The sequence below is a fragment of the Pomacea canaliculata genome, linkage group LG11, assembly GCF_003073045.1.
Source record: "Pomacea canaliculata isolate SZHN2017 linkage group LG11, ASM307304v1, whole genome shotgun sequence".
NCBI classification, from domain to species: Eukaryota; Metazoa; Mollusca; class Gastropoda; order Architaenioglossa; family Ampullariidae; genus Pomacea; species Pomacea canaliculata.
In genome coordinates, this window is record NC_037600.1 from 19,313,740 (window position 1) to 19,326,208 (window position 12,469).

General features: G+C 42.2%; 1 protein-coding gene across 1 annotated transcript; it reads right to left on the minus strand.

Annotated features, from left to right (window-relative positions):
• Positions 1 to 5,718: 5,718 nt before the first annotated feature.
• On the minus strand, positions 5,719 to 11,865 carry LOC112576368 (phosphatidylinositol 4-phosphate 5-kinase-like protein 1). The gene is made up of 10 exons (XM_025258762.1): positions 10,855 to 11,865; positions 9,988 to 10,259; positions 9,306 to 9,371; positions 9,008 to 9,165; positions 8,813 to 8,881; positions 8,476 to 8,566; positions 7,930 to 8,025; positions 7,639 to 7,711; positions 6,992 to 7,148; positions 5,719 to 6,586 (listed from the first exon to the last, which is right to left on the minus strand). The coding sequence occupies exons 2-10, from the start codon at positions 10,195 to 10,197 to the stop codon at positions 6,019 to 6,021; spliced, it is 1,488 nt and encodes a 495-aa protein (XP_025114547.1). The 5' UTR covers positions 10,198 to 10,259; positions 10,855 to 11,865; the 3' UTR covers positions 5,719 to 6,018.
• Positions 11,866 to 12,469: the final 604 nt, after the last annotated feature.

A 12,469-nucleotide genomic window follows, 5' to 3' on the forward strand; every position in this document is an offset into this window, starting at 1 on the left:
TAGTAGCCACCCCTTTCTCCCACCCCGTGAGCAGTGCAAACACATTTTAAAAAAGTTATCGCATTCATTCATACAACTGGGTTGATAAATATTTCTTAACCCTTGAAACACTGAGGGCTGGGGACTGGAGCAAAGGTGGCTGCCATGACTCACCCTCTGTATATATCTACGAGCGGGGTTGTAACGATAGGGGTGCTCGTGTGCTGCCGGTTTATCTACTGGCCATGAGCACATGACGCCATCGACAATGACCTTTGACACACAATAAGTTTTTGTTTGCTCACGACGAATGGAAACCATGCAGTTGAAGCGTCAATCTCGTCAAGTTACCATGACAACAAAGATTGAATTCTTTGACTGTTGAATCTTACCACTCGCTAGCAGAACCAACCAGCCAGCCAGCCAGCCAGCATAACAAATACAAAAAGCTTAAAAAAAAAGTTGAAGGCTAATATCTCAACATTGTCGTCGATAACATCGACGTTATGACGATAGTATAAGTGATAATCGACCTATCATTTCATAATTGTGGCTTTTTATGTTTCTTCTGCAAAGTTCTCATATAGTTATTTGCACATTTTTCTCCTGTGGCGTTAATGGATTTTTTCTTTGCCTGGAAAGTTGCAGATTGTTGATTTAGTCATCAGTCTATTTTTCTCTAGGCAGAAGTGTCAACATGACAAATAACAATTTATATTATAAACATAGCATCTCTCTCTCTTTATTTCTGATTGTGAGAGAGAGCAAAGAGAGTGAGAGAGAGAAGAGCGTGGATACATTTTGCAGTACCCTGAATGAATAATGTAATTTGGATATATTTTTATTTTCTGTGCGTTTTTGCTACATTCAACTCACCAGCAGAACAAACACAATCGTATCATACTGTTTTCTTGTTTTGGCGTGAATCGTATTGTAAACGATAGACATCTTCCTGTAAGTATCGGCTGATCTACTTCACATTTTGGCAAAAAGACAGAAGACACTGGATTCGTCAACCAGTTCAACCAGTTCAGAGCTAACCGGATTTCTCTGCACACCCAGACACGTGGAGGTATGGTGATGATGAAGCTCTGGAACCTGAAAACCATGCAACTCTAGTCAACCGTAGTTCGCATCCTGATTCCGGGTGAGTCTGTTGGACGAAGCACAAATGGTAACCGGTAGTAGTTATAAACGGAAGTGAGGTTTTTCCCTTTTCCTAGAAGCTGGATGCCAGAGTTCGTCGTTGTAGTCTGCAGTGTGAGGGCGCGTGAGGCAGGGGCTTGGCCTGACCGCACAACACTCCAACCACGTGTGTGGAAATGTTGACCTTTAGACCAGCGCGCACCCGGGGTCAATGTGCACCTCGCAACCTATCTATGGGTGCATGTGAGTTCTTGTGCATGCAGGTGTGTCTGTGTGCGCACGCACAACAATAATCTTTAAGCGACAGTTTTTTAAATTTTTTTTTTTAAAGGTCCTCACTGCGATGGCCCTTACATCATATCTTCCGAACAACAACAACCACCACCACCGTGGCATTAATTTATTTATTCATATGGCTCGAATATCAAATATGGCATTAAATAACTTCACAACAACAACAACAACAACAACAACAACAACAACAACAACAACAACAACAACAACAACAACAACAACAACAACAACATTATTTCCCTTGCTGGCAGCAAGCTCAGTTCACTTTGACATGAACAATCGGCTGAGCAATATCTTTGTCACATGAACATTTCAAAGAACTTTTCACAACCAACAGACACACGCACACACAGGAGTGGAAGAGAGAAAAGGGGGCCACCAGCAACTTAAAATATTCAGGGTAAAGACGAGTCTTCAGGTCAGGCTTGAAAGCATGAGAGGTGGTATGATGGCAAAACACGAGACTGGGGCCAGAGAGAGAATGTGTGTGCATCTCTGTGTGTCGGATGATGGCGGGGGGAGAGCTGTGTGGGGGTCAGTTTACTGACCATGTTTGTTTATACACATTACTGAGATATGCCAGAGATATGGAAATGTGAGTAAATGACAAAGCGGCCGGAGCAAATACTGATTTGCTGCTGTCCTCGGACGATCATAATCTCATTCTGGAAACAATAAAAGCTGAAGATGCAAAACATGTCGGCGAACACACACACATACACGCACGCACACACACACGCACGCTGCCAAAAGCTTTCATATCAAATAAGGTAAAGAGAGATTTCACTTCTGAATCTTGTCAGCATATTGTCAAACCATCAACAAAAGATGGCATCGCTACTGAAAATTAACCTCGAGATCCGAACAGGTCTCCGCACAGCACGACATAAACTATAAATTGTTTTCAACCAGTGGTTTAGAAACACACGATATGGTGCTCATTAAATTTCTTTTTTATAAATTTTTTAAACGCTTTTGACAGTGTTGACTGATTACAATTAAGATTTTAAAGAAATTTTTCAGAAAGTATTTACACTACACTACAGTCGTGTAAAATCAACAATGAAAATTTGCCCACAAGAAAATGATTATTTTAAATGTGTCTGAAGGGAAATTAATAACATTTATCCGTCCTGTATTATGATTTTGCGAACTTGACATAGAGTTATCACACTGTGGATGAAGTGGTGTTTATGTTGCTGTCCCACTTAGTATTCTACTTTCTTCTTCTTTATCTTGTCACGTCTGCAAACGTGTCGCCCTCGACAAAGGTCCTCGACTGAAGGGCAAAAGTCGCAACGGTTTCCCTCATCTATTTCAAGTTTTTTTCTTAGCTGCTCCTCGAAACCATAAAGTGTCATAATATGCTCCTTTCATCAGTTGAAAGGTGTTCTATGCTCTTTTCATCCTGTTCAAAGGTGGCTTTGTCTGTTCCTTGCACCTGTCATCACGTTTTGAACGGTTATTAGGATCTGTTCGTAACCGAAAGTAATAACTCACAGGGTTCCCTTGCAGCACAAGTGGACAAGTCACATTATTATCAGACCAAACCTTATTTGCATTTCTCCGTGTGAGGTCAGACACTCTTACCAAAAGGAAAGAAAGAAAAAGACAAGTCTCGTACTTTGCTCCCCACTCAACGAGATGCCTTTTCTTACTAACTTTTCAATGTCTTGGCCGTCCCCCTTTCCCTAATGGCCATCTTTCTGTTTGCAAAGTATGGGTGCTGTGTGCGCGGTGTTGCACCCACCCAAACTTGCTGCAGCTTGCACAACCCACCCTGCCCCGGTGACTAATGGTCCTGTGATGGCCTCCTGGCCCACAGACCTCGCGCAAGAACCGAACTGCACGATCTCCGCTCGAGCGATAACCGTGTCCTTGATTCAAATACTCGTTCAAACAGCCATTCAAAATTAAAAATTTAAAGAGAGAGGGAGATAGTAATCTTGTGAGAAAGCTGATATGATTTACGGTGCGGCAAAAAACAGGACCAAGGACAAAGTGTCTGCACTCTTGGGGGCTACGCGAGCACCTTATACTCAGGCACGCGTACTCGCTCACTTGAACATTCCAGGCCAAATTCGGCCGCCACAAGCGCGCAGCAGTTGACATCGAACTTCTAGCGTTTCATGTCCACCGCATGGACTGACCAATCGCGTGCCTGAGTATAAGGTGACGCGAGCGAGTACGTACCCATACCCGTCTCTGCCCATACACGATCATTCACTCTGGGGACTGGTTAATCGACTCGAAAGTTTTCTCTACACTCTCAACAGTTTTTTCCCCCACTTTTTGCTTCCTCTTCTTCCGAGAAGCAGGATCAAATTCTGTCTTAGCACCTCGTACACGGGTAACATCTTAGATAAAGCGAATGCTGATAAAGGAGAAGACTTTTTTAATATTATTATTATCGCTCTCATGAATCATCTTATGAAGCCATACTGATTACGTTTTATTATCGGTTCTAGCTTATAATTAGCATAAGTAGATCCCTTTTGCTTAAATGGAGTGTGAACTGAATGTTATGTTTTCCGACCCAAACTTTCGTGACCACAGACTAAGGGAGAAATACACGCTAAAAAAACCAAAACAAAACAAAAAAATGTTTAACAATGAAGATGAGAATGGAGAAGATTGTGCAACTAATTACAATATACATGTATTTCGACAAATCTCTCTGCCAAGAACAAATGAAAAAGAAACGAATTCCCTAGTCGGCTTTCAAACAGCTTTGCCCACAGCTGCCTGTTGGTGCAAACACTTTTGTGCCACCTTTCCCCACCAACATAAATGTACCAGCAACATCTGGAAGCGAACTAGGAAGGGAGAAGGGACTTGTTGTTTTATGCCGAGCAACTAAGACTCTATCACGGCAAGGCAGTCAGCCCTGTCAACAGATACCACATGCAGAGAAAGAACAGCATGCCCGAGACGAGATCTGAACCCAGGACAGCCAACCTTTACTGTATTGGTGACAGTCGCTAACCGTTGCGTCACTGGACCGCCCGTAGGCAAACTAGCAAGGGACAAGATTAAAATGCAAAAGACAAGATGCGAAAGGGCTGTTCATAACTGCCTGAAAAGGTTGCGTTTAAATTAAATAAATACTTTGTCAATCTCTGCCTCATTTTTTGGTTGTAGATGGTATGCTATGTCAAGTTGACTAGCTGTATCGAGTATCGTGGAAACATCTAGGCTTTTCTTTTGGGAGAGGGGTGGTTAATTATTTAATAATTCCTCACTATACAGACTTCAGCGCATAATAAACAGCCGTTTTTATATCGTCCAATATGTGACTATGATTGGCAAATCGTTTATACAACTGTCACAGCCACATATTCAACATGTGTCCGGTTAAAAATAGCGACTGAGAATGTTGTCTGTCGCACGCGAGTCAGTGAAAGAGGGAAGTGCGGCTCCCCTCAGCTCGTCCAAGTGCGTGAGAAGTACTCACACTGCACCTACTTCTGTGATGTCACCCTGCCTGTGATAAACGTAGTCACTTCTCTCAATCAGAATATCAGAAAATGGTTTTTGTTAGGAAAGGATAGGCTTTGACGTACGAGGGATGCTGCTGTTTGACATTTGAAGCCGACATTCCGCGACAGACGGGAGGTGTACGCCACGACACTGGGCAGATGTAGAAGTATGCGCTCACTTGCGTTGCAGCAAAAATTCCAAGCAAAAGATTCCAACACGATGTGAGGCAGTAGTATCAGCAATACTGGACTATAAATAAATTCCGATCCCTACAAGCAGTCTCGATCTAGCTTTGGAATTTCCAAAAGCAGGTCATTTGTCTCAGTTTTTGAACTATTTTTCTTGACGCCGATCATCACCATCATCATCGTCATCGTCGTCGTCGAAATAAAGACAATGTTGATGCTTTATAACGACAACTGCACCACGACAAAAAAGCTGTACGAGCAAGAAATGTGTAGCAAACGACATTCATGCAGGGGAGACAATCGAGGAATACGCTCAGGAAGGGAGTGAGAGTTAATTACCCTTCCTGACAGGCCATGAATGGTCTACTCGCCGATTCGTGTTAACACGAAACTATGGCGAATTTTTTCTATGATATAAACTGCCGCAAATAACTATATATATTAAAATGCATGTCCGGTTGAGATGGGCTTCTAGTTGTTTTTACTACAACTCTTTCTTTTAATCTTTCTTTCCATCTTTTGTGCTGCTCAGCACGCAATTCAAGAAGCTATTAGTGTAATTTAAGAAAATAATTTAAAAGATTTCTGTGGTCATATCAATAATCATTCAAATCACATCCCCTTAATTAAAATGAATAAATAAAGACTGTATTTTAGTACTCTGTCAGGCTGATGACTCCAATTTTTTTCTTCACAATGAGCATTTATCACAGATAAGACAAGACATATACAAGAATATATTTTACCTCTTATTGCAGAATGGAAGTTCACCTTTTAATTAATGACGGCCACCATTTTCTCGACAATCACCAGTCACACACTTGCTTTGAGCACTACATCTACTACAGCTTTCATACTCTATCGCTCTATCTGTAGCCAGTTATAAAGATCTCTTTTCTTTAATTTGATTATTTTTGTCTCGTGTCGACCGTCAGCTGGTTCTGTTTGAAACAAAGTTAATAAAGCGACGTGAGTAGTAGTCAGGCGGCATAGTTGAGTGCTCTCCCCAGCAATAACAGAACCGGAAGAGTTGCGTCACTTTAGGCACTTGTTTCCACTCTTTGAGAATGTCTACGATGCCCAGGAAGTACCGATACTTTGAGCCGTCGATGACATGCAGTGCGTTGTCACAGAACGGTAGCAGACGACGCCTCTCCTGCAGGAAGTTCGTCACGCGCTGTTCCAGAGAACACGTGCAGAAGCCATTCACAGCATGTGACTTACAGAAACCATTCACAGGATGTGACGCTGTTGCAGTGGGTGAGTCTATCACTACACTTCCTGGAATATGTTGGAAACTTTCTTCGTTGTCTGTCAGTTCTGTCCGCTTTTGCCAAATTTCTTCCGATGTATTTGTCTCTGGAAGGCTTCGTTTTTCCTGGAAGGGATTTAAGGTCAGTGATGTGATCGGCATGCTGACATCATGCTTAAGAGCACTTCCGTTCTGCGCGTGAAGACCACTTACGCAAGTCCGAGCGCAGCAGTCGCGAGGCACAGACCTAGGGTTAAAAATGGTCAGCTTAAGATGCTACTTGGAGGAGGAGGAACAAAAGGTACAAGAAGAAAGGAAATTAGAAAAAAAAATACAACAATGTCGATCAAGGGAAACAGTCCTCACCACTATCGTCTGTTGTTTTCTTCACAGCAAATTTAAATTGTGGTTAGATGGAAGGTCAGTTAACAGACTACTATTGCTACTCAAATAAACTGCAGATATTTATTCATTTAAAAAATTTTGGTAGAAGCAAATATGTGAAAATTTAGCAGAACTGTTCATCGATCATCATCATCATCATGCTTATTTGTCTATTCCGCATTATGGATGTTCAGAATTGTAATATTGATAACAGAAAAGGAAAACTATGTGTTCAAGAAATTCCCAGAGTAATTCGAGTCTGCCTTACTTCTGAAGTCTTGCGACCAGATCAGGGAAGCTGCTGTGCTTTTCGTCCGCGTGAAGTACCTGACGACCAATCAGCAAGCTGTAATCCATGATGTCACGATCTCGCAGAAACGCGGAGTCGGCCGAGATCTGGCGCAGGAACCAGTCCTTGTAGGGACCTTCATGTCGGGAGGAAGACAAGGATTCGAAAAACTATCACGTGGGTCACACTTAAATAGGAAAAAAACATCAATGATCTTCAACGGATTATACTTTGAAATTTTTTTTCCTTTTTGGTGGGGCATTAGTTAAAAAACCAAAATTATGGTACAGGGAACTTTCTAGAAATGGTCAAGTCAAAGCGAGGTGACGTCATGAGCCAGATCGCTCAGTGCAAAAAAAACAAAAACAAAAACAGAACAAAACAATGTGAGTTTGAAATGTATTTGAGAGTTTAAATACCTTACAGCGTTCTATTATTTCTGATATCGTTTTTCTGTAGCCGTCTCTCTATACATATATCTCTGTTTCTCCTCTCTCCCACTCATGTATGGCGAGAGGGGAGGGCGTGTGTGCGTACGTACATATGTATATATTCACATGCACTCTTTCTTACAACATAAGTGTCCATTAAAAAAGCGAAGAAAAAAGCAGTCCTAGCAGACTTACCTAATTCAATCTCATCGCGGAGAAAGTTCTGGTCCTTGAGCACTAGGTGGCCACTGAACCCAGACTTTTTAGGCTGTGACAAAAATGTTTGTTTATTCTTCACAGCACTGCTCAGACAGGTAGCGAGTACAATTATTAAACAAAAACTACACAGCATAACCTTTTAAAGAAACACATTCTTTTTTTATATAATATAGCCAAAGAATGTAATATTTATTATTCTCATGTATGTCAGTGCGAAAGAGATGGACAGACAGTCAAAGGAACAGACTGCTTGTAGCCGCACTGTACCTTTTGATACCTGAAGATAGTTGAACCCTTGACATCAAACCGTTCCTCTATTCTGTCAGTCGGGTAAAAGATGTTCAGCATCGCCAGGAAATATTTCTGTTAACAAGTGCGATTTAGTTCGTCACAATCTTCGTTTAGGTTGCCGTCAATAAGATATACAGGCTCTACTGTCTGAGAGGTCACCTCCCCATTTTGTGACCCTTCCACATCCTCTACCCACCCAGTTATCTGTCTCGCTCGAACGAGGAATGAATGCTAGGAAAAATGATGATTCCAGTTGCTGACATCATAGAAATGCACAAAAAGAAATAATTTTAGTTTCTTTAGAGCAAGTGTCTACCTCATCATCGTCTTAGAAGTCATCATTATCATCGTAGTTTTCGTCGTCGTTGTCGTTGCTGAAATTATTTTTCTTGGTTCATTCCGTAGTTGAACTTGAGCTCGTCGTTACTTTTATAAATTCACTGCTTGAAGTTTTTTCAATAAATATTCCGCATTTCATTTCGCTACCATAAACAGGAAAGATAAGGAGAGACATGGGGTTACCTCCTTCTTGCCTTTCTGGTTCACTGAATAACATCCGACACACCTGGTCAGAAGAGAGTGCGGATAGACGCGCAGGTGTTGGATGTAGTCCCTGGCAAACGAAAAGATTCTGATTAGTTCAGTAGGACTGAGGATTTTGGTGCCAATCGTGTTAAGTCAAAAGTTATATTACAAGTTTCATAACAAGAGGCTGGAAGTTCGCGAAGGTTGTTGCTTAGCTTTCCTTTGAAGGATTATTCTAGTGATCTTGTTTGCATTAGTTATATTATTACTTTTATTTTTCTTACTAATACTGATTTTGTATATAAAAAAACTCAGGGTGGTGTAGTTTACTCACCCCAGGATAGACAGGAGAAACACAGCGTCTTTCTTCTGGATCGTCTTCAGAATGTATCGCATGTCGCGACTAGAACAATCAACCAATCAGTTGGTTCATTAATTATTATGTCGCCCAGTAATTATGTGCCATTTATTCATGTATTCACCCGTGCATCTCTGTCTCACTCGATCTCTGTCTCATTCTGTCTCTCACCTGAAGTAGAAGTCGGAGCCGCTACGTGAGTTGCTGTCAAACTCCACGTAGCTACGACCATCTCCAGCCATGGATGTCAAAAAGTTGTCTTCTTTGATGCCAGTCATCTGCCGAACGGTCGCAAAGGCACCAGGGGCATAGTTGCGAAAAAGCAGGAGCTTCAAAACAAGGCATTAATGTATATATATATTATAGTTCCTTTAGTGAAAAACTATGAGGGGAAAATTACATCATACACTTTTATAATCCAGGCCGAACAAACCATAACAAAAACTTGAAAGAAAAAAGTAATTCTCACCTCTCCGTCTGAAGTTCGATGTGGAACTTCGTCAACAAAGCTGTAATCTTGGCTGTCGTGTTTATCCTGAAAAGAAATTCTCTGGTGTTATCTGCACTGAGTGTAAATGATGTTTACTGTGTCAGATTGGAAGATCACAAAATGTGTAAAAGGTGTTTGCATTTCAATGACTGGCTTTAGCCTGATAATGCTTGTTTGTTTCGTTGGCTACAGAAGAATTCCAAACAAAACTGACTGAATGATTAAATTAGTGGCCGTCTGATCATACTGGGCGCCAAGAGCGCAGTTCCCTCCATACAGAGCCTTAGTATATATATAAACTCTTTGTTTGCTATCTCTTCGTCAATAAATGGATTCTTATTCATACAGTAGGGAACGAATAACTTCGATTGGTCAACAGGAACTTGTGTGGGATAAGTTCTCTCCTTGCTGCCCCATCACTAACCCCCATGTTAGTAGTTAATCGAAAATGTGAATAAACCGGAAGCTATGTCGTCTAATGCCTCGTTTTAGTAGTTAATCTGAAATGTGAATAAACCGGAAGCTTACTGGTATATAGCCTCGTTTTAGCAGTTACGTAAACAAAATCGTCTGCCAGCTGTCCTGGGGATATAAGTTCGTGCCCCCACGGTAAGCTGCTTGTCTCACTTCGCTAACTCAGAACAACCTGCAGCGAACCTACCGTTGATCCTGCGACGCAGCTGATCCGCGTTCGAATCCCATTCTGCACCGCAGACAGCGTCGTATAACAGCGGTGATGCGCGTCTACTTCCTTCAGCTGTGGATGATGCTTTCGACGATGACGTAACATCCGCCAGCGCCTCACTGCCGTCCGCTTTTGGCGCCATTGTCGTTGACGCAGGGAAGACTGGGAGCCCACTGCATCGCTCATGATGGCAGGTCTGTGGGCATGGTCTAGCAATTAGTAGAGGAGCCGAGGACAGAGATGTTCGGCTGCAACCGACAGCAGACTCACGTTCATGGACAGCATACAGACAGGAAAACAAGCAAACAACACATGAACTACAGAAGGTTAAACAACAATACTGATGACGAATAAAATACAAATATAAAAACGTAAAGAGCAACCAAATAACAAGGACTGAGAATATCTTGATCATGATTTTGAAGAAGGAAGACGAGCAGGGAAGTAGCAAAAGTGGGGAAGGGTGTGACAAAGGACGAGCATTGTGTGGACCGTTAGGAGTAATGATTAAGGAAGAGGTGAGTTATGAATAGCGGGTAGGTGGCGGATATTGAAAGGGAGAGAGTTCCATTGTTTCGCTGCACAATGACCAAAAATCCTGTGGCCATATATTGTTCTGATGACAAGAAGAGTAAGGAGGCGTGGTGAGCTACGCTAAACTGTTGGAGCAACACACACACACATTAATAAGCGAAAAGCTGCGCCAAACAGGAGTTACATGTGCACACACACACACACACTCTAGTAAGTGATAAGTTTCGCCAAACTTTTGGACACATATATATATATATTAGTAAGCGATAAGCTATACCCCAAACTGTTGGACAGTTACACATTACCCACCTTCACTTCCTTTTGGTGACAAATCCACGCCGTGTCACAATCACTGACAGCACATCTGGCATCAAATTTCGAAGCAAAGACTTCTTGATCAAAGTGTTACGATCAAGACAATATCATTATGTCTATCACACTATAATTACTGTAATACCATCACGTGCAGCACAGTCCGCGCAAATGCACGCGGGAACGTGAGCCCCACCGTGGTCATTGCCACAGTTATCTGTTCTTTCTTAATTCGTTTCCTGCCAGTAGCATGAAAGCTCGCATATCTCTCGGTCTCCCCTCTCTGTGGTTTCAGTCAGGCACCAGATATGGATTCTATTCAGGATCTCGGCAAACACACTCGGGGTAACAAACCGCATGCAATGTTGCAATGGTTGTTGAACCAACTCGGTGAGACGTGTCGGTAGCAACCAGGCACTGTTTACTGTTTTCTTAGTATGAAGATACGCATACTGTACTCACCCAGACTGTCTGTTAGGTGCCACCGAGAAAGATTACGAGATTCATATGATTCCATGAGTTTTGATAACGTTCTGTTGTAATTAAGTTTGACTAGTTCTGATGTAATTGAAAAAAAATAAAAATTGTGAATGGACAAAATTTCTTAGGAATGCAATTTGGAGACTACATTTATTGCAACCCTGATAGCAGACCTGGGATAATCGACAGGTGCTGTGATCTCCGTGACAGGGAAGCATGACGTCAGGGGTTAAACAGGGTCAGGTAATGTAGGTAATCATGTATGTCTTGTCTTGCGAAAGTTCGTGGACTTGCAGGCACAGACTGCTCTGACACACCCACACACCCGCCTCAGCTCACGCACAACACCGATATCCACGTACACACTTCAGTGCACACGCACGCACAGACACGCCACAGCTTCGACCCCACTCCACCCCTAGTGACTTCAGTTAAAGCAATCATACCTCCCCTTTCACGGAGTAAAGGGGATTCTTATAGACAAGACCCATGTATTGACTGTCACCTACGGTAACCACGACATCACACACACACACAGACACGCCCGCGCGCGCACACACATGTAAGGTGCGCCAACCACTTGTTGTAACACCGTTAACGACCTCGACATAGTTTCTGGGACCACGTCAGGTCTAATCACAGGAGTGAAAGTTTTAAGAGGGTCATAGTCGGACACGTGTACAGTTGTTCATTGACAGACTCGATGAAAGTGTTTTTGAACTCGATCATTTTAATTTTTCTTTTTAAATCCTACCTTTAGGCAGGTAAAAGTAGTCCTGTCACCTGCAAGTCGTTGGGTGCTTGTAATTATTACTAGTCGCGGGTGCTGTAAAGTACTTGAAGCTTATGTGGAGTGCTATGCACAAGGTCCGATAGAATAGAATTATTGCTATGCGTGTGTAAATAAGATAAATAAATCCACTTTAAATTTATGTACCTTTTTGTGTGTGCACTCGCATGCGTACGTGCGTGCGTGTGAGGTAAGTAATTCCTCCTCGAATGAATGGAATAAACACGATTACTAAATAAATGAAGCCCGTCGTCTCGTGAACATGAAAATTGTGGACAACAGTACGTAGTTGTGAAAGTATGACCATGTATATTGAGACAGTAAAACCTTCCGATCCGGAGT